We start from the raw sequence: 24,427 nt of genomic DNA on the forward strand, positions 1-24,427 counted from the left end.
AGAGAGGGAGGGGGGGGAGGAGGAGGAGGAGATGATGATGATGATGATGATGATGATGATGATGATATGAGGTTGACGGGTGTGTGCGTTGACTTGCTGGTGCTGGGACCCACACACGCAAGGGATTTAATTTAATTTAATTTATGGTTGGATTTTTGGACGGTCGATATTTGACCGGGCGAATCACTTGTCGTTGCGTGCTGCAGGTTTCACAAGAAAGGTGTAAACAGGCTTTATTCCTTCACATTAACGTACATTTGACCATAGCATACAGAAATATAAACGTTTTTTGTGAGACAAAAAAATTATATATATATATATCCAATTGTTGTCACATCATAAGATTTACAAACCATACTAATAGAATTTACCTTCGCAAAATGTTAATGTTAGTTGTGTCTCCATTGTTTCCATTCAAGTTTCAGTGCTCTAATTTGCATTAAAATTTATAGTTCATCTCTTTTAGGCTTTCCAATAGCTCGTTATTTATTTGACAGGAATTAAATTTCGATTCTCACTCCACTCCAAAATAAAAATGGTGCAATCTAAATATAACCTAATCTAAAATAAAAATGGTTCAATCTATATATAATCTGATAGGACTCTCTAGATTATTCTATTCTAAAGTAAATAGCTTAAAAACTTAACTAAAACCTCTCCTCCGAATCCTAAATATCTTAATTATTTATTTTAATTTTTACGTAAATACTGAACTAAATATTCTTACATAGCACGTTCCATTCTCATTTCACTCCTAAGCTAAACGTGTTCCTTGATTTAGGCATGAGCCGTAACCGACGACATACGAGCGTCATAAAACTTTTAAAATAAAAAATTGGGGAGAGGTGGGGCATGTACAATTTGATGATCCAAGCAACCGCACATTTATTAATCATCTATCACTCCTCTACGCAACTGTTACTGTTTTGCATAATTTGGTGGGATAATTGAATTAAAAATGGCAAGTAGGATACACTGGATTCGGAACATTTTTATTTATTTATTTATTTTAAGAAATAGGTAACATGCTTTCGATTTTGTTTATTTTATTTAAAAATAAATTTAGCTAGAAATATGAATGAACTAGAATTCTAATTTAGAATCTCGAATACCAATCATCAAATTTTCTATCATTTGCGATAAGGACGGTCGATACATTTTTCATTTATTATCCGCAAGAAAGTCAAGAACAACAACTGTTTGTTTTCCCGCCGAATTTGTAGTAAACGCGGAAAAATCATTATCACAAGAGGCATGCATAATCACACGCCAAACGACCGAGCCCTTTGCTCTGCTTTGTTATTACAAACAAAATTATGTATTATATATATATATACTAGTTGAGTATACGTGCAACTGACATGTAAACAATTATTTTAATTTATTTTAAAATCAATAAATATTGTAAATCATATTTATTCAAAATTTAGAATATAAATATTTTCTAAACTTATATGTTATATTTTATTAAAAAATACTACAATATTAAATTTAAATTTAATATAAAATAGATGATTGATAGAATTGATATCAAAAATTAAATTTAATTCACAATTTAAACTCAAATTTAAATTTTAATGTAAATAAATGATAGAAGTGCTTATGTTTTAACAGTATGAACATAATAGTTCATTTTTATTTCAATATTTTTAACCAATTGATTTAACCGTTCGTAAATTAGAAGTTATAAATATGTATAAATATTTTTTTTAATAAATGATCATAATCATTCATTCTTATTTGAGATAAATTTTTTACAATTGATCATAAATTTGTATATCATATATTTAATCAATATGATTTACAATATTTATCAACCAATCTATCTTTTAAATATTTTCTTATTATAATATATAGATAGTAATTATTTAATATTAATAAATGGATAGAAGTGCTATTTTTTAACAGATTAAATATAATAGTTCATTTTATTTTCAATTTTTTAACCATTGATTATAACCGTTCATAAAATTGAAATTATAGATATTATGAAGTTTTTTTTTTTAACAAATTGATCATAATCATTCATTCTTATTTGAGATAATTTTCTATATCATAAATTTGTATATCATATTAATTCAAAATTATGATTTACAAATTTATCAACCAATCATCTTTTTAAATTATTTTCATTGTAATATATATAAGTAAATAATTTAAATTTGAATTGAATAATAATTTACAGTAGATATTCTCGCAAAAATTTGAATAAGTAATGAACTTTTTTCTATTTTAGAGTAAAAAAATTAAATAAAATTTAATTAAAATATAGATTCATAGTAAATATCTTTCGTTGGCAAAAAATTTGGATAAGTGTATCTTTTTTATTTTAGGATAAACAAAAATTAAAGTTTGTTTAATTCTATTATTTATTTTACGTAAGGAAAGAGATTTAATTTTTTTTTCCTGCCGAAAATGATGCTTGTCGACAGACCCAAATTTGAATATACGTGTTTTTATATATATATTATATATTATATATATATTATATATATATCATATTATATATATATATATAATATATATATTATATAGTATACAGTTAGCGTACGTGCAAATGCACGTAACCATTATTTTAATTTATTTTAAATCAATAAAAATTTGTAATATATTTATTCAAAAATAGAATAAGATATTTTATAAATTATATGTTTATATTTATTAAAAAAATTCATAATATCAATTTTAAATTTTAATATAAAATAGATTGATATATTTGATATCCAAAACTTAAAATTTAAATTAAATTACGATTTCTTTAAATCAAATTTAATTATTAATTAAAATAGATGGATAGAGCAATATGATTTCTCGGCAAGAATTGGGATAAATATATTTTTTTATTTTTGAGTAAAGATATGATATTAAAGTTGAGTTTTATTATTTATTTATTTTACGATAAAGAAAGAGAAGATCACAAATTTTCCACTAAAAATGGTTTTTGACGTATCGAATTTGAAATACGTCCAAGATTATATTGATTATTATATTATAGTTAGAGATAAAATGAATTAAATAAAAATTCACAGTAGATATTCTCAGATTGGTAAAAATTTGGATAAGTATAAATTTTTTTCTGTTGTAGAAATAAAGAGGAAATAAAAGTTTTTTAATTCTATTATTTATTTTACGTAAGGAAAGGAAAGAGGAATTAATTTTTTTTCTCCCAAAAAATGGGTCTGTCGACAGACCGAAATTTGAAATACGTGCTTTTATATATAGTATAGATATATATATAATTAAAAATTATTTTATTTAGTTTTATAAATAATACAATCTTTTATGCATACTAAAAAATTGATTACAATATAGTTTATGAATGCCGCCAAAAATGTGCTGTCATCTCAATTTATTTTATTTATTTTTCTCCCAATAATATTAGCCAAACAACGCTTTAGATAGGCGCCGCTTAAATCATACATGGAGTTAAAAATATATTAATTATAATTATATTGTGTGTCGTTTAATTGAATGTAGTACAAAATTATTGTAACTATAAATAATTTATTTAGTTATATACAGTTGAGAATTATATGTTTAAAATTTTATCACTTTTTATATGTGATGGTGAGATAGAAAAATATTTTCTATTTAAAAGGTAATTAGAAGGACAAGCAATTTTTTTTGTTTAAAATCAGTCCACAATTGTTGTAGTTAGAACGACAATCAATTTGAACGTACTTCCAACTGTTACAGTTGGATCTCCTAATATTATTCTAACGACAGTAATTGAATTCAAATATATCAAATCAAGTACTGAATTTGAATTTTTATTTAATTATAATTACAATACAGTTATAATTACAAGCAACCAAATAGGCTCTAAATGTTTTTGTATCATTGTAGTCAGTTAACTTTAAGACTTTATAAAAAAAAAACTATTCAACATAAATGTCACTTTTGAAAACAAGAGTAATATTAAAAGAAGTAAAATATTTATTTAAAACTAATATGAAATTCGATATATGATGAATGCCTAATTAACTTGGATATCTCCTGTGTCAATTGCAATTAATATACTCTTAATATCACTAGTGCTGACTCCGTCTTTATGAGCACATCATTTTTCAAGTGCCAATCCAAACCACTCCCCCTCTATAATTCAATTATTCCATTGTATCATAAGAGTATTTGCCGATTAACAAGGTAATTAACAAAGGTTCGAGATAACCCATAATTATTTTGGGATTGATTTGTTCAAAAATCACAAAAATTTCACTTACTGATAAAACATGGAAAATGCTCCATATATCCTCAATCATATCAATCATAACACAATAAAGATAACAAAATAAAAAAGCAGGCATCTACGACATATTTTTTTAAAAAAAAAATGTATAGTTGAGAATTTGACCTACTATATCCAAACTCCATAGTCCTCTTAGCTGTTACTCGATTCTCAATCTCATCTCATACTTTCAATCAGGTCTCAGTGGTTTATTCACTATTGAATGATTTTCTGACAATATACGACTAGGGCTGTAAACGAGCCGAACTCGAGCGAGCTGGAGCCAGCTCGAGATCGGCTCGTCGTCTTCTAGGCCGGCTCGTGTTCGGCTCGAGCTCGTGACGAGCTCGAAAATTTTGGCTCGTGATCGGCTCGAAACTTAATCGAGCCGGCTCGTGTTCGGCTCGTTAGCTCAATTATATAATGCTACCGAAGTTCGCTGCCGCCAAAGTTCACTGCTTCTGCCGCCGAAGTTCGCTGCCGCCAAAGTGTCGCCGTCGAAGTGTAACAACCCTGAAGAATAAATGGTAGAAGTAGTAGTTAACAGAGGAAGTTAGCAAAAAAAATAGCAACTTTACTAGTTAAAATGGAGAATAAAAATGGCAGCAGCTCGACGGGAATGAAGGAGGGAGGATCGTGGCGTGGCAGTCGAGCCGTCGGGATGTCGCCTCCAAAGGCGGCGACGGGTGCTAGAGGAGGACCTAAGGTCATTAGGCAATCCTGGAAGCAAGAAAGAGTCTGAGCAAGAGGAGATCCAGACAGAATCTTGTGCTTGGGCGGGGGCGAAGAGTAGTAAGTAGCTCAGCCCGTGGCGGAGGCGGGTACGTGATGCGCGAATCATCTGGAGCGGTGAGAAACACGAGCCACTACCCTACCTGTGGGGATCGTCGCGGATAGGCACCGTTACCCGTTAACGATAGCGGATTACTTAAGGGAGACAAGACCTAGCCAAGCCCCAGCGTGCCCAGCTGCATCAGGTGCAGCCTATACGGTAGTTTTTTCCTCAACTCGCATTGGCTTTGTAATAACCCTCATAGATTGATTGTTACATACTTCAGTGTAAAATCACCAAATAGTATAAATACCAAGATAATAATGAAATAGAATAATCAATTGAAATGAAATATATATATATAGTAATAATATTACTATAATTTATAATACACATATAATATATATTATAATATATATAACAATTATATTAATAATAAAATAAATATAATCGATTGTTAGCGGAGCGAACACGAATGAAGCTGATCCGTAGTCGTGTTCGGCTCGTTTATAAACGAGCTGAAAAATCCAGCTGTGTGGCGGCGTTTACTAAACGAGCGAGCGATCTCGAGCTATTTCGAGCGAACACGAGCTGTGCCGGAAACAGCGGAGCTGGATTGCCACCCCTATGTACGACCAATTGAGTCAAAGAGGTTGAATCGGGCTTGGGCCTTTTTCAACCGAAAAATTAAATTCAGGCTCAAGTCTAACTTAGCCTAATTTGGTAATGTGCAGTTAAACTCCTAGAGAGAACTTAAAAAGAGCCTGGAAATGGGCTGGCCCAGATTTTGTACGCTTGGCCCATTACAAGAATCTGCGTAAAGATTGCTGGGCCAAGAACCCAAAAAGCCCATTGAAAACCACCAAAAAGCTTTCCTTTCATATGAAGTCGGCTTCATTACGCTACATGACACTTTACAGGTGTTTCACTTCCTATGTTGCACTATTTTTTTTTTTTTTCAAAGTTACTACTCAACTATTCTTTTTTTTCAATCCCTATATTATTAGCAATAAACCTATAATTTTATATATATGCTGTTAAAAACTACTAGTTAAAAATCGCAGAAAATATATTCAACCAATTATTAGATGTGAAAATAGTAAAGTATATAAAAATAACAAAACAATAAATGAAAATAACTTGATAGAAACTTTCAATAAGTCTATCATAAAGATTCATTTTATATTTTTAACTAGTAACTAGTGTCTCTTTATAAAATAGTTATATTTTATCTGAATTAATAGATTTATTAACAATAATGTAGAGATTGACGAGAAAAAAAAATTACCGATATTTATGAGAATAGAAAATAGTACAAATTAAAAAAAAATAAATAGATCTAAATCACGGTGTACGTATTGATAAAATATAATAATATAATGATGTATTTGAAAAAATTTAAAAAAAGTATAATGTAGCAAATGAACATAGCACTAAAGTATAGTAAAAGATAATTAAGATTTTGAAGTAATATAAATGAGATACATCAGCATGATTACACTAGTTAGGGGCCAAGTTTAACAAAGCAATACTCCATGCACACCTGTAGTCGACTAATAAATATAAATTTTACACTCTATTTATCTAAAGGCTGCTATTTTTCAGTAATCTCGTAATCTCTTTTTGCACTACAGATTTAAAAAAAATTTGTAAAGTTTAGAACGAGTGAAGTGCAAGATTTACATTTAAAGTAAAATCGACTTACTATTTTTTTAATTTACCATTAGCTTTGGGTTTGAGCATTGAAACCTTAAAAACAAAAAGGAAAAACTCAAGGACACCATTGCAGCAGCTTTATACCTAGAGTGGACTACTCATAGTCAATCTTTTTTTTTGTCTACTATTAATTATTAACTCATGAATCCGAGTGCAAACACAAAAGGAGAATTTAAGAGTGATTGGGATGGGATTTCGCAAAAGATATTGTCCTCTAAATGCCAAAGTCGCCACCCTAATTGGGTAGCAGCTTGGGATACGAGAAAGCGCCGTAGAAAAAGAAAGAATCCAATGAACTACGTACTATCATCATACCCTCAAAGATAAGGAGATACAGGTAAAAATTTGTGGGCACTTCACATATATACCATTTCCAAATTAAAAATACTATCTATTTATCCCGTGTAGAGCGCGTACACCTTATTTTCTTAAAACTCAAAAAAAAAAAAGGATTATTAAGACTAGTAGCTGAATACTAATGGCATGAAACTTAGGATATAAGATTTATATCTATGATATTGGTGGTTGGTACCTGAGGTCCCAAATTCGAATCCTAATTGATTCATATTTCCAGCTAAGTTTATTTCTAAATGAAATAAACGAAGCGGGTGGCGTGCTACCTATCTCTCAAAAAAAAAAGAAAAAAAGAAAAAAAAGAAATAGAACATTCAACTTTTTTGGATAATTAATATTGTGCAATTTTTTTTTTGTTTGATTAGGAATGTGTTAAATTTAACTATTTTCCTAGCTATCAATTGTTGGTAAGTAATGAAATTTGTAGGTATATAAGCTAGATTAACCAAAATTACCATTATATTTGATCAAGTCATTAATTTATTTCTAAAATTTAAATTGAGAATTTTAATTGCATAAAGAAGTATTTCCACACGGTTTTTAATATTTTGTCTTTATATGCTTGTTGATGTATGGACACTAATTATATGAAGTCCTTTAAGTGGTCCGTGTATGTAATCTAGTTTTGTTTTAGATTTGGAGGAGAGTGCATTACACACGGTAATAGTGCTAAAAGGAATATAATTTTTTTGCTTTCGTAAAAGATATAACATTGTATAAAAAACGACGATTTGAATATGATACAATTTATACGATTAAAAAATGTAGAAATATATATATCTTTATGTTTTTTTCTTAATTCCTTTTGACTCAATACTGCTTAATAGACCCTCTAAACTCAAACGCGACCTCAGTAGTTAATAATTTATAAAGACAATATTATAAATAGCCTACAATAGTTTTTAAAATATACAAAATTATATGTGACTCAATTTATTTCAAAAAAATAATTTATATTTGAGTAAGAATATATATATATATATATAGCAAAGTGGTTGTACATTTTCACCTTTGACGATAAGTAGGAATACAAACGGAATGGATATGCCAACGGAAGATTCGTTCTGCCACCCATTTCCTCCCCAATATGAAAGTTTGCCTTCCACCGATGCCTCCCATCTGCTCAGCCAACTAGATTTTTTATTTTTTATACAAATTTAAATTAATATATTAAATTTTTATTTTTTAACTAAAATACTAATGAAAGTATTATAAAAATAATTATATCTCAAACCACATTCCAAAAAAAATTCAAAATTGTCGTATATTTTAAATAGATATATACTTATATTCGAGACTTGTTCATGGCCGAGATTCAAGATGGAACTTAACAGAGCCGGATTTAACTTGATTGAATTTGTTTCCGATCATAAAAAAAAAAAAAAAAAATCCTCTAATTTCTCATTGCGAATTTGTTTATTATCGTTTATATATTATCTTAGTCGGGTGGATCATAGAAGAAACTCCGCCAACCCGAATCCATTTGCGAAAATGCACAATGGCTGCTACTAATACTATATATAAAATAAACTACTAAACACCTAAAAAGAGGAATTCCACTGTATCATACTTATACCACATTATCAATAACAAATTAATTACATCTCTCATTATGATAAAAAATATACAACAAAAATACTTTTTTATATAATTATGATAGGATGGATAATCCCAAAATAAGCTATTTGATAGGTTGGAAACGCCGCATCTCGAATACGCCGGGTGCATTCTAGAGTTTTTCGTAAAAAGAAGCCTTTTAAATGCGGCCAACTTATCTTATTCCGTTTACGGACCACGGCCTTGGAATCACAACCGTTGATTATCCTCACCGCCACCGTCCTTTTTTTAAGTTTTACTCCCTCGAAAAAAAGATGTACTCAAACTCCTTCCTCTGTAGTCCCGGTTGAAATTGTTCCCTCGACTTTTTAACCAAAATTAACTATGTATTATAATAATTAATTATTCTATCATCAATTAACTGTTAGCTAAGAAATAATTAAAATTGTTAAATATTTTACAAATTACTAAATTGACTAAATTTTTAATTCTAAAAAAACAATAATTCAGAGATGTGAATTTAATATTGAGAAGGCTATTTCAAAAAAATAAAAAATCATTTGATACGTATACGAATATATTTATGGATTATTGATGTACTGTATATATATATATATATATACACACACTTTTAAATTACATACATAAATTAATTAAAGTTTGACTGTATGTCCGTATACATTATGAAATTCAACAGGCTAAATTACACTATTCTTTCCCAAGTTTTAACTGAGTCTTATTTTGGTTTTAGAACTTTTAGATTTGACTGTTAAGATTCTGAAGTTTCAATACTAATGTTTCCCTTTGGCCCTCCAACTTAACAGTATTTTCTTGCAGTTCATAGCTTAAAACAAAAATTATTTCTTGCGACTAACTCATCTTATGTTGTTGATACACCATAAATTTCATCAATCCATCACCTATTTATATTTTTTTAATTAAACTGTACATTTTTCAAATTATATATAAAAAATATTACTTAAAGGATTTTGAAATTAAAATATATGATGAGACAAATAATTGATAAATGCATAGTATATAAATATATAAAATCAAAAAAAAAAAGAGTCTAGAATTTTAGCATCAAAGTTTTAAACTGAAAGGACAGAACGGTGTGTGGAAAACTACTGGTGCAATTTATTCGAATTTAACACAGCTAGAGTATATAAATATCGTAATGAAGACAATATTTCTATAGATACTTTATAAAATTAACTTTATGTATTATTAATGTGTTGGCAAATTTATGCATAATATCAAAATATGTACACATATCAATCACAACCTTCCACGCATATATGTCAACACATTAATAATACATAAAGTTAATTTTATAAAGTATCTATAGAAATATTGTCTTCNATTAACTTTATGTATTATTAATGTGTTGGCAAATTTATGCATAATATCAAAATATGTACACATATCAATCACAACCTTCCACGCATATATGTCAACATAACAATAACAGAACATTGGAGACTCATAATGTGAGACCCTAGATAGTACTATATATAAGATATAATATGACTAAAATTCTTAACTCGAATATAAAATTTGGGTAATGGCTAGGCTGAAGAGATTAAAAAAATTAAGCGTATTAGGATTAGAATAGTCTTAAAATGGATGACCTCTTGGGAAGTGGGGCGTCACAATTGATATCAAAGCCAATTATCAGTCGGAAGCATGAGAAGAGTCTCGGTTTAGCCAGGTTATACACTGAGGAGAGCGAGAGTCTAATCCTGATGACTGTTTTGGGTAGAGCGCAACTCCCCCGTAAGGTCGGTTAAAGCTAACGAGACGAGTCTCACATCGCTTGATATTTGTGAGTCTAAGCCTAATGAAAACATCAGCACTTAAAGTTAGGGAGAATGTGAGACCCCAGATAATTCTATACATAAGATATAATATATTTAGAATTCTTAACCTGATTATAGTATTTTGGGCGATAGCTAAACCGAGAGATTAAGAAAATTAAGTATATTAGGGTTAGAGTAATCTTAAGATAGGTGACCCCTTGGGATATGGGACATCACACATAATGGAGTACCTAAAGGACTATTTGGTTGATGAGAAAAGTTAAAAAAATTAAAAATTAAAAAAAATTAATTTATTATTATTATTTTTCATCCGATTGGTTTTAAAAAATAACTAACTTTTTTAAAAAGGTTTTTCCGAATTCATGAAAAATTAGTATTTTCGTTTTTTATTTTCTAAAAAAATAAAAATGCTAATTTTCCCTAGGATGTGAAAAAAATATTCAAAAAAATTAATTTTTCTGAAAACTAACAGCCCCTTGAAGCCTTCGTCTTAAAAAAAAACCGACGGTCCCTAAAGCAAGTGGCAAAGGACTTGATGATTGGTACCCGATATCCAAATTCGAATCCTAATTAAAATAAACGAAGCGAGTAGCGTGCTATCTATTTCTCAAAAAAAAAAAAAAAAAAAAAAAGAAGCCGAGGAGACCTGAAGTGCATTATTGCAAAATGGCTTGTAGATGAGGGGCTTCAAACAGAGGAAGTCTACTTTGTGATAGCTATGCCGCATCATTAATAATCAGCCAATCAGATTATTTTTTTTTAAAAAAATATAATAAAAATAAATTTTTAATAATTATGATGGAATGAATAGATTAAAAAAAATAATTTTATTGGTTGAAAACATCATATATAAAAAATAACATAATTGGTGCATACTAAATTTTTTCCTTCAAACATGTGCACCGCTAATTTAAATAATTAATTAATATGGTTGTTTATTTTTATTTGCTTGTTTGTTTGTTTTATGTCCGAGGAGAGGGACAGCAGGACAGGAGTGAGAGAGAGTAAGACTTGGGGTGGCGTGGGCCACCACCCGACCCTGCATGAGGGTCGGGAATCTGCTCAGAACTATCACGTTCCGAGGTCGAAACGGATTCCATTTCCTCCGCAGTCCTCCCCCCGCTCTCATTCGGGGGAGCAAAAAACGTGGTGCGGTCGGCAGCGGAAGAACCGAAGGAAGAAGTGGATCGAAGAAGATGCCACCATTCCGATCTCTTTCCCCGCCTTTCACGCTTCCGGATTGCGATTAGACTCCTGATTAGACCACTTTTCTACTGCTTCCTCTATCCCTTAATCATAACATGTGCTGATGTGCACCACTCCTTTAATTTTTAAAAATAAATAGTTATTTAATTTATATACTTCTTCATATTATTTAACATATCTCTTCTGTCACTTGACTTCAAACAAGTTCAGCAGATGAGTTGAATATATAGAAATGGGCTTCTTTTGATTTTTGAACGCTCTGATTAATTAAAGCGGTGGTAAAAATACCAAAGAGAGATGCAAAAGAGCCTGAAAATCCCACCGTGCATTAGTTTTGTACATTACTACACTAACAGCTAGCTAGCTAGCTCCCACCAGCAAGGATAAACTAAACTCTGATCAACTCGTAGATGGAAAATAATTAAGAGCCAGGGTTTGAGAACAACGACCACGGAGGGGGGGGGAGGGGAAAGGAAAAGGAAAAGAGGAAGGGCGCAGGTGAACGGAGAGAAATGAAGAGCGAGGTAGGGTTTTAATTAAGCGGAGAGCGGAGAACGCGGCATTAAGTTGAAGCCCAAGTCCTCGTTCTCCAAAACCAAGCGCGGCTTCGTGGAGGGCGACGTGGGCTCGTCCCGGTTCAAAGGTCTCTTAGGAGAGCAACCATTGAGGGGAACTCCGAAGAGCTTCGGCCTCGCGCTGCTGCTCTCTCCATTGTCGTTTTGGTTCTGCGGCGGCGGCGGCGGCGGCGGCGGAGAAGGCTCATCGGCGATGGTGAGGGAGCTGCTCGAGGTGGTGCTCGCGCTGTTGAGCTCGGGCTTCGTGGCCGCCGACCTGCGCTGGTCGACGAGGCCGCGCAGGCCGCGGGCGGCGACGAGCGGAGACGCCGCGGAGCTCGGGGCCACGGGCTGCACGTGGTTCTGCACGAAGTAGATGATGTCGTTGTAGAGCTTCCGCATGTGGGCCAGCTCCGCCACCAGCGCCGCGTTGCTCCGCCGCAGCCGCTCGTTCTCCTCCACCAACGCCGCCGCTCCTCCTACGTTGGCGGAGGCGGAGGCGGAGGCGGTCGGGGTGGGGCCGAGGACGAGGAGGCGAGGAGAGGGGGAGTCGGTCCAGGGGGGGAGGGGGAGGTGGTGGTGGTGGTGGAAGAGGGGGAGGTGCTGGGGACTAGGGAAAAGGTGAGGAGAGGAGGGAGAAGGGAAGGAGGAGGAGGAGGAGGACGCAGAAGCCGCGGGTGACTTGCGCCGGTGGATCTCGCACAGAAGATGCTTCTCCCCCTTCCTAAAGAACTCGTTCGCGAACTCCCACCGCTCCGGCACCACCTTCCTAAACCCCTGCGCATGCAGGACATTCAAAAACCCGGCCACTCGATCGATCAGAAGCGCCTTAATTAATTCCCCCCTCCACAACGTATGAATTAATAACAACAACAATGAAGTGCATGCATGAAGAATATATATGAAGAGCATATATATATATATATATATGTATGTATGAATAGGCTGGGATATATGCGTAGCGTACGTAGGTGTTGAGCTGGCGAACGAAGGAGGAGAAGTTGTTGTGCTTGAAGAAGTTGGGGAGGATGTCGCGGGCGAACTCGGGGGGCCGCCACACGACGAAGGTGGAGACGCGGTCGTCGCCCCACGACACCACGTGGTCGGTCGAGGGGTCGTCCACCAGCTGGTACGTCTTCGTCAAGAACGGCGCCGGCACCGCTTTCTGCGCCTCCGCCGCCCCCGCCCCCGCTCCCGCTCCCCCAACATTCCCTCCTCCTCCTCCTCCCCCTCCCACCTCCCAATACCTCTCCGACATCATCAAACCCAAACTAACTTAACTTAACTTATGAGGGAGACGGTCAGAGCGGAGAGTGGAGAACGGATTGTTTTTTGAGATTTTAGGAGGGAACTGCTGCTGCCACTAAGAAGAAGGAGACTGGGGAAGCATGTGGGGGATTGTTTTTGTTTGTTTCTCTCTCTCTCTCTCTCTCTCTTAAAATTAATAAAAACCTGGTAGCGCCTCGGGAGTGGCGAAGAGGGTGGGGGGGGAATATGTGTTGTTGTGTCTCTCGGACTCGGAGAGAGAGAGCGAGAGAGAGATGTGGAGGAAGCTTTAAAGATTCAGCTTTCGAGATGAACCCGTGACCCGTTTCTCTGTTTCGCTTCGCTTCGCTTCGTCTCTCTCTCTCTCTCTCTCTCTCTCTCTCTCTTTCTCGGGCGCTTGCTTTGCTTGGCCTTGGTTTGGTCTCGCACACGGAGTCACAGTTCGCTGTGTCTGACGCGCGCGCTCGGGCGCGGGGCAGAGCGCAGCGCGCACGCACTTAAAACAAGCATCAGCAAAAGCATGGGCTGACGCTGCTGCTCTGACCCCTCTCTCTCTCTTTCTCTCTCTCTCTCTCTCTCTCGATCGAAAAATTCGCGTGCACCTGGCGTTAATGTGTATTTCATACACCACATGTATTATAATACATAATTCGCTGGTAAAATATAAAGAGTATATTTCTTACAAGTTACATATGATAGTGAAGTGATAAATTTTGTGAACCGTATAGCAGCTACTAGTAAACTATATACTTTATCATACTATGACATGTCATTACGGTTAAATAAAGACAAAAATATAATTTATAATTTAAAGTAAAAGTTTTTAGACTACCAAATGAAAAATATAATATGCTAAGTTATAGAAAGGCTAACAAAATTATTAGATAAATTACTATGTTCAAACAGTTTGCGCAAAAAAAAATTATGTAATTTCAAAAACTATTTTCTCTGCATCCAATAGTTCAAAAAAGCAACTATAGAAAAATTATTATTCAATTAATAAAAATCCGCATCTAAAGTTTACATTCTCGATATTCTAAATATTATATAATATATCTAATAAATATCTTTTACATATGAAACTTATGTTATAGATATTAAAATGCTACGCATACACTCTGTCATAGGATATATACATCTCACACTTCATAATATAAAATATTTTTAAAAAAAAAAATCATATAGCAAATATTAAATTTTAATATTTAGAATGTAAAATTTAAACTTATATTATAGGCCTACCGAGAGAATTACTACATAGATTTTGAGATGTGGTATGCTTAATTATGCATGTGGTCCAGGCAATAACTTCTGTTTTAAATCTTTTGTTCTCTCTCTTGTCTTTCTCTCTCTTCTTTTGTGTACGGACTCTGCCTCTGCCCTGCAGGAGCCTTTTATACGAGTTTGTGAACGTGAGCATCATAAAAGGATTTCTATTTTGAGTGTATTCTTTTCTCCTTTTAATTGCAAGGTGCAGGACGCTTGTGATGCTCATGTCTGATCCTCACAGAGGTCAGGGGAGGAAGAAACAAGAATAAATAAATGGTAAAAACATATGAAACCACTTATCTAAAATTTGGATCATTTGAATTTTACTGTTCAATTTTTTAATATTTTAATTTTACTATACGGCTAGCAAATATATGTAAATCTGTCACTCTGATATGAAGTAGCTCCAATTATAACATCTCATGAATACAAAAACTCCAATGACTAATAACTCTAAAAATGTAATGCTGCTCCATACATAGATACCTCACATACAATTTGTCTATAATAAATACATCAATACCTCTTACAAAATACTCCTAAAAAATGAAAGGTGTATTAGGGTCCACCTCTATATAGTATTATCAATTTGAGTCAAAGTGCAGGTAACTGACTCAAATAAAATAAATTAAAATGTTGGATAGTAAAATCAAAATTTTGAATGATTAGATAGTCAAATTTGAATGATCTATAGTTCATATAAGTTTCATATATTTTAACTTATTGCTCCCTCCAAACCAAAAAGGAAAATGGCAACATTATAACCTACAAATAATGATACATATAGTTTTACGTATTAATAATTTTAAATAGGTATTTATACTTTGTTGAATATAAATATTTTAAATATCATTATTTATTAAACTAAAGTTTGTGGATAAAAATAATAATTTTTTATACGTTTTATTTGGATATATAAATATCTTATTTGGTATATTTTTTTTTATTTACTTAATACAAAATAGTGTAATTTTGTCTTAGAAAATACACCTTTTTCTTCTTTTTTTCTTCTTTCTTCCCTACTTCTTGTCCTTTTCTGTACCAGTCACAGCACATGATGACTTTTTCAAGAGGAGGAAACTATATTTCCTTTCTTTTTTTTTTCTTCCACTCTTTATCTTTTTTTTTACTATCGTGCCCTCTTCCTCGCCCTTTGCCGCATCAGTCGTTATTGCACCAACGCGCTTTCTTTCCTCGTCGTCCTTAAATCCGATTGGACCCTCATCGTAGTTGTCGTCGCTGTTCGTGCTCTATGCCGCAACCTCACCTCAGCGATCTGTGCCATATTTGAGCTAACATCATTGCCGCCAACATCAGTAGAGGTATGGTTGAGGTACAAGGGAGGAACAAAGCTTCGTTGTGATAGCGGTAGAGGAGAAGAAGAAGGGAGAGTAAGCGGGATAAGGAGGGGAAAGAACAACGAGACGAAGGGACGCAAAAAGGCATGAGAGAGAAAAAGAAAAGAGAAAGAGTAATAAGATTATTTTGGCCAATTTAGTAAAAATTTCGATATAATTAGCAAAATCTTAAAAAATTGTCTATTTTTGTAAAACCTAAACCCCAGCGAATAGTTTATATAAATTATCCTTTTTCGTATAATATAAAAAATATTTAATAAAATATTATAAATTTCATATGTTACAATTACGACAGAGAAAACCTAAGCTCCATTTCAGATTGCAAGGAGATTGCATTATCTACTACAGAAAATTGCATGCGATCGAGAGATTTTTTTAAATATTTTATTTATTTTCGTACATATTGTCACATTCCACATATCACAATGACAATGAGATAAATACACTATACTTTCTATGATTCTTTTTATTTTTTATGCTCACTTATGTATTATTTCACCCAAAATTTATAGTGTTAAAGTGAGTTTTAGTACCAAGCAGATTTTTACTCATGAGTCATGAACGAGGGGCCAGCATCTTCTGGTGAGCTTCGTCGCACTACTCGTATTCTCTGTTCAGTGAGTCGGGCCCCCGGAAAAAGCTGAGATCATGTGGCAGCATCTGCTAGCGAACATTATTTAGCAAGCATTACCTTACAACTTACAACCCCCCATCTCGAGATCCGTGTTGAGATTTCGCGACCACTGTTTTTCCCGCTAGCTTTAACAAGTGCGCAAGTGGATGGCCGAGCGAGTCCAAAACCCAGAAGAATCTCTCCCCTACACGACGACGTACGTGTACCAGTCCTCTGCGCCTCGGATCGATCCATCACCGCCGTCCATTTTGATCGACCATCTTTTATGTTTCCGGCATAAAATAGTTAATCTTAAATCTAAAAACATCTAAAATGCGCCAGTTATATATATTCCTTGAATTCACCTGTCCCACTATAATTAATAAAAAAAATATAATTAATTTATTATTTGATAATGTGATGCAAATATAACACAATAAATTTTTTTTCTTAATTATTAAATAATAGGTGGCCCGAGACTAAAATTTACCTTGAATATTGTGCGAGTTATATGATGAGATTGCCTGCTTTGATACGATTGATAGTGGGACTCTAATCTCCCACGCATCTATTGCTAAGATACAAATAATTAAAATTTTTAAATATAAATATTAAAAGTAACTATAATTTATTTTTTTTAAAATAAATGAGTGAAGTGGGACCCAAAGACTCCGTGCACCACGGATCCTATCAACTTCGGCGCCTCTTCACAAGCATGAGAGAGAGAGAGAGAGAGAGAGAGGAAGATTCTATTCTAGTTTTTTGAACGATGAACCCCACCGTCTCTTCTATGTTTTTTTTTAATACATTTTTTCTCTCTCACGTGACCACCGCAAACCCACTTTTGAGCTCGGATAAAATTCAAATACAACTCTCATAGTTTTACAATTTCTCACTTTAGTATCATATGATTTAAAATGTATCAAGTTAGTATACTATAATTTTATTTTAATTTTTTCGTCAATTTTTTCGTTAATATTTTGTTAAATTATATACAAAAAAAACTTCAGATACCCCACCTTGGTTTATCAAATATTTATTTTAGTACTCTTTAATTTTAGCTTTATCATTGATTTAACGAAAAAAAATTAGTGGAATCGATAATAAAAACATAAAAATGAAACCAAAAAGTACTAAATTGATACACTTTAAACCATAAAGTATTAAAGTAAGAAAGTATGAAATCATACAAATGATATTTAAAGTTTTTTCTTTAATTTTTGAGTGATTGAAGTGTTTTTATCTTATGATGGTCAGAACTAAACGGGCCCTCAGAGTAATGCTAAATGTACACCCCTATTATAGGTATAAATCTTTGCACTCCTCTTATCCAGGACTTTAATTTTCTACTCGTCATATAAAAAAAAACTAAAAAATTTAAAAAATTTGTGAATCTTTGGATACTTGAGGTGTAATATTTTCATCTACCTATAGATGTACATATAGCATTTTTTTATCTCTTATTTAACACATTCCTTGTACGTATTTATATCTTTTATCACCCATACATATAATGAATTGTGAAATAAACGGGCTCACAGTAGAGACTTTTCTGGCCAATTTTTTTTTCTCATGTCACTGCGGAGTTAAAGGGGTCATTTAAGTTAACATACAAAAGTTAGTATAAAATTATATGGAACTAGACAAATATACTATTAATAGCACAAAGTCATTGGTGCTACCAAGTTTTTGGCCATTGGATTAAGAGATGTACGGTTAGAATGATATAGACCTCCTAGGGTTAAGTGGGTGGTTGGTTGAATAGTATGATCTAACGGATGAAAGTGATCAAAAGGATAGATCTAATGGTGGAAAATTTGGTAGCACCAAATGTTTCGTACTATTAATAGCATAGTAGCCGAACTCAAATTACATGTTCATTAACTCATTGCATGATATAATAATTCTTGTTTGGAACTAGGAGAGAGAGAGAGAGAGAGAGAGTAGGAAGCAGCTTAAGTTTGTCATAAAAGTCAGGAAAAAGTTACTAAAATTTTTGGAACAGAGGAAACTTAATTGTTTAAAATATTAAACACATTAAAGAGTTCAAAAATTGTTATAACTATGTGAACCTTAAATAAACAGTACGTTCGTAAATTGAATTTACTGAGCACCACATAAATCTAGTCACGGCACTGCGGTCCCCTCTCATCACAATCAATAAAAAGGACGCAGAGAGGAATATTTTTGCAGTCCCAATTAGGACATCTGAGCAGGAACTGTGCAATTTTTTCCTTAGATGCTAGGGATATGTAGATGTTTTTTTAACACTTTTGGAACAAAAAGTGAGCATGTTGGGAACTTTAAACACATGAAAAGCAGGGAGAGAGAGAGAGAGAGAGAGAAAGAGAAAGAGAAAGAGGGGGAGAAAATGTAATGGTGTATTTTCTTGGGAATATATATATATATATATATTAAATTTCTTANCCCTTTAATTTTAGCTTTATCATTAATTTAACGAAAAAAAATTAGTGGAATCAATAATAAAAACATAAAAATGAAACCAAAGAGTACTAAATTGATACACTTTAAACCATAAAATACTAAAGTAAGAAAGTATGAAACCACAGGAATAATATTTAAAGTTTTTTCTTTAATTTTTGAGTGATTGAAGTGTTTTTATTTTATGATGGTCAGAACTAAACGGGCCCTCAGAGTAATGCTAAATGTACACCCCTATTATAGGTATAAATCTTTGCACTCCTCTTATCCAGGACTTTAATTTTCTACTCGTCATATAAAAAAAAACTAAAAAATTTAAAAAATTTGTGAATCTTTGGATACTTGAGGTGTAATATTTTCATCTAGCTATAGATGTACATATAGCATTTTTTTATCTCTTATTTAACACATTCCTTGTACGTATTTATATCTTTTATCACCCATACATATAATGAATTGTGAAATAAACGGGCTCACAGTAGAGACTTTTCTGGCCAATTTTTTTTCTCATGTCCCATTCTCTGTAGCTGCGGAGTTAAAGGGGTCATTTAAGTTAACTTACAAAAGTTAGTATAAAATTACATGGAACTAGACTAATATACTATTAATAGCACAAAGTCATTGGTGCTATCAAATTTTTAACTATTAGATTAAAAGATGTGCGGTTAGGATGATATAGACTCTCTAGGATTAAGTGGGTGGTTGGTTGAATAGTATGATCTAACGGGTGAAAGTGATCAAAAGAATAAATCTAACAGTAAAAAACTTAATAACATAAAGTATTTCGTACTATTAATAGCATAGTAGCCGAACTCAAATTACATATTCATTAACTCATTGCATGATATAATAATTCTTGTTTGGAACTACGAGAGAGAGAGAGAGAGAGAGAGAGTAGGAAGCAGCTTTAAGTTTGTCATAAAAGTCAGGAAAAAGTTACTAAAATTTTTGGAACAAAGGAAACTTAATTGTTTAAAATATTAAACACATTAAAGAGTTCAAAAATTGTTATAATATGTGATCCTTAAATAAACAGTACGTTCGTAAATTGAATTTACTGAGCACCACATAAATCTAGTCACGGCACTGCGGTCCCCTCTCATCACAATCAATAAAAAGGACGCAGAGAGGAATATTTTTGCAGTCCCAATTAGGACATCTGAGCAGGAACTGTGCAATTTTTTTTTTTTTTTCTCTCTCTCTCTCTCTCAGAGAAGCATAAAGAAGCATCTCAGAGTCTCAGGTGCCACCAATGAGAAAAATTAAAAATAAAAAAAAATAAAAAAGGAGAACCCACTTTATAATAACACAACTCCTTGCTCGAAAGGAACGATGTAATTTGACAAAATGCGTCAACGTTTCCATTATTCCTTAGATGCTAGGGATATGTAGATGTTTTTTTAACACTTTTGGAACAAAAAGTGAGCATGTTGGGAACTTTAAACACATGAAAAGCAGGGAGAGAGAGAGAGAGAGAGAGAAAGAGAAAGAGAAAGAGGGGGAGAAAATGTAATGGTGTATTTTCTTGGGAATATATATATATATATATATTAAATTTCTTAATCCTAAAGCCGAATGCTATCCTGCAAGGTTAATAGGAAAGTGATGGGAGGATTGACTTGCTCCTGTGGAGAAAAGTGCTTTTCGAGCAAGCCGCATCATTCCATCAGGCTTTGTGAAAGTCAAGTGGACAAGATTAAAATTAAAATGTTAATTAATATCCAGTGTAAAATTTCTTTGGCACGCCTAGATCTCATAATGAAGATTTATATGACTATAATTATCTAAAGTATCAATAATTTTGTTCAGAGAGTTTCATAATTTTTCATTATTGTGGAAGCCTCCTTTATTTTTGTTGTTCAACAATCTGATGTTCAACCGACCGTCCCTAGACCAAGTGACAAAAGATTCGGTGGTTAGTACTCGAGGTCCCAAGATCGAATCTTATTCGATTCATATTTTCAGCTAAATTTATTTTTAAGAATAATAAAATTATTGCAAATAAAAAAAAAGAAATAAAGTAGATAACACGCTATCGTTCTATCAAAGACACTCAATTGGTCTAAACCTTGATCTAAATGTTCAAACTCATATAACAATATTGTAGTGCTTAGTTCTTTTAAAAAGGAAAGAGTTTTGAATAAGAAGTTAGGTTTTTGGACTCTATTGTAAGCTTATTTCAGATTTTAGTCGTTTGCCAAATACCTAATTGTTTACTTTTTGAATTCGAAAAATCAAAACCTAGCTACCAAATAGGAACTAAGCCATTATATTACCTACCAATTTTGTTTGAGAATTCCAGAGTGGCAGTTTAAAATGAATTCAGAGGTCTCCAAAGCAAACAGAAACATATTGTAGAGCTGGTCAACATGCATAAGAAGTTCCACCCCAGATTATTGCATACGTTTGAAAGGTCATTTGAGGGAATTAACAGGAGTGCAGGGAGTGGGCATAGACTTATGAATCATGCATGATGCCTTAAAAAGCTTGGTCAGATGATTCAGGAACTGAGCATTTTGGAGTGGCACTGGGACCAAAAAAAGCAGAAGCAAAGTTGAGAAGAAAACAAAGATGGGAGAAGAGTTAAAGGGCCTGCGCACACTCTGATGCCTAGGGGACACAAAGGCTGTTCATAGCACATGCTCCTCCCCCTCTCCTCCATCTCCTCTACTCTTCTTTTTATTTTGCCCATCAAAAGAAGCTTTGGAAGGACCCACTCTTAAAGCCTGCAATGCACAGGGGAATTCAATGGCTCAATCAAAAGCAATCAAAAGTAAATCACACCCCCTCTTCTTTTTTTTTCTTTTTCTTTTTTTTTTTCCTACTATTGAAAACCTTACTTGGGCTGAAAATTACTGTGTGGATTTGGTTCATGACATCTATCCTACATTCAATAAATATAACTTCATGAAATTACTATCCACTGTCCTTAGTGCTGATGGGAAAGTGTTTTTCAGATTTTTAGTAGAATAAGAAGGTTCGCAATTTGCTAATGCAGATCATCTATAAGTTTCTATGTAAAGCACAAATTTTGTTGAAACGTAAGGCGAAGCATGTGGCAAGTGTTATTTGAACATTGGATCACATTTTTATGAATCGCCAAACCACCAATACTAAAATCAATCCACCTAAGGATAGGTGGATTAGGTATCTGCTTGGAAGTTATAAATTCTAAGTTCATATCCAAATTGGTTTACCAAGGAGACATGATTAGAGAGCCATCGGTCTATATTCAACAACAACAACAAAAACAAATTTTTTTTTTTTTTTTTTTTTTTCAAAAGCTCAGTGCAGGTGGCAAAGTGTTTTTCAGCTTTTTGGTAGAATAAGAAGTTTTAAGATTTTCATAAGTAAATCATCTGTAAGTTTCTATGTAAAGCACAAAATTTGTTGAATACATAAGGCCGAGCATGTCGCAAGTGTTATTTGAATATTGAATGACATTTTTAATGATCGCTAAACCACCAATATTTGATCAATCCAACTCTGGAGAGGTGGATTAGGTATATGCGTGGAAGTTATAAATTCTGAGTTCAAGTCCAAATTGGTCTACCAGATGCATGATTAGAGAGCCTTCGGTCTATATTCAACAACAACAACAACAACAAATATATATATATATATATATATATATATATATAGAATTATGCTCCTATACTATCAATAGTACCAAGCCCTTGGTACTATTGAGTTTTTGGCCATTGGATGAAAGGATGTGCGGTTAGGATAATAGTGGTCCCCTAGGGTTGAGTGGGTGGTTGGTTTAATAGTATAATCTAACGGGTGGAAATGATCACATGGTAGATCTAACGGTAGAAGACTCTATATATATATATATGTATGTATACATAGAATTAGGCTACATTACTATCTCTAGTACCGAGCTCCGGTACTATAGTGTTTGTTTTCGATCTTAGGGCGTTCAAATCAACGATCCACACCGTTAAATATGATCTAGGGTATATGAATTTCTTAGGAATAAAATTTTAGTTCTTTTCGATATCGTTTACTTAGTAAATAAATTATATCAAAATGGACGGTGGAAATTGAATAATCTTTAAAATTTGAGCATAGGACTTTTAAATTCAAGATCAAGAATGTTAACCTTAATCTATATAGTTTAAAGTATTTTCTATCAAAATTTGAAGAAATTTAGATTCTTCTACACCGTTAAACTCCAAACTCGTCATAATAGCCATTGAAAATTGATAATTTTGAAATAGTTTGATCATAAAGTAAACTATGTCGAAAAAATATAAAATTTTATTTCTAGAAACTTTAAATACCCTAGATCAGTTTTAACGGTGTGGATCGTTGATTTGAACGCCCTAAGATCGAAAACCAACACTATAGTACCGGAGCTCGGTACTATAGATAGTATAGTAGCCTAACTCTATATATATATATATATATATATATATATAGCACCAAGTTTTCGGTATACGTGTGGAAGTTATAAATTCTAAGTTCGAGTCCGGCTACAATGCTATCGATAGCACCAAACACTTGGCGTTATCAAGTTTTATACCGTTCGATTAACCTTTTTAATCATTTTCATCCGTTAAATCACACTATTCAACCAACCACCTACTCAACCCTAAGGGATCACTATCATAATAACCGTACATCGATTCATCCAAGGGCCGAAAACTTAATAGCAGCAATGACTTGGTGCTATTAATATTATTTTAGCCTAGTTCTACATATATATATATATATATAGAGTGCGTCTGGTATGCTTCTGGAAGCACGGAGCGCTCCGTGCTTCCAAGTTGTTTTCGATGTTCGGACTTTCGAATCGACGATCGGCTCCGTTAGGCTTGATCTAGAGTATTTGAAGTATCTAGAAAATAAATTTTGCGATTTTTAGATATCATTTGCCTAGTGATCGAAGTGGCTTAAAATCAACGGCTGAAAATAAAAATCTTACAAAATATGATGATATGACATTAAAATTTTAGATCAAAGTTATTGATCTTGTTTTATGTGATTTGAATATTTCTATACTGTTAAACTTGCAAACGGCTCACCATGGCGATTAAAATTATCGATTTTGAGCCCCTTCGATCACTAGGCAAATGATATCGAAAAATTACAAAATTTATTTTCTAGGTACTTCAAATACTCTAGATCAACTCTAATAGAACCGATCGTCGATTCGAAAGTCCGAACATCAAAAACAACTTGGAAGCACAGAGGCCTCCGTGTTTTCAGAAGCATATCAACCCACTATATATATTTCAAAAGCTCAGTAACACATTTTGGTAACTAG

The 24,427-nt window shown here is 33.1% G+C and overlaps 1 protein-coding gene across 1 annotated transcript; it reads right to left on the reverse strand.

Moving 5' to 3' along the window:
• LOC109727754 (heat stress transcription factor B-4c-like) lies at positions 11,922-13,465 on the reverse strand. The gene is made up of 2 exons (XM_020257933.1): positions 13,175-13,465; positions 11,922-12,984 (listed from the first exon to the last, which is right to left on the reverse strand). The coding sequence occupies exons 1-2, from the start codon at positions 13,463-13,465 to the stop codon at positions 12,190-12,192; spliced, it is 1,086 nt and encodes a 361-aa protein (XP_020113522.1). The 3' UTR covers positions 11,922-12,189.

This window comes from Ananas comosus, linkage group 2, assembly GCF_001540865.1.
Source record: "Ananas comosus cultivar F153 linkage group 2, ASM154086v1, whole genome shotgun sequence".
Lineage (NCBI taxonomy): Eukaryota > Viridiplantae > Streptophyta > Magnoliopsida > Poales > Bromeliaceae > Ananas > Ananas comosus.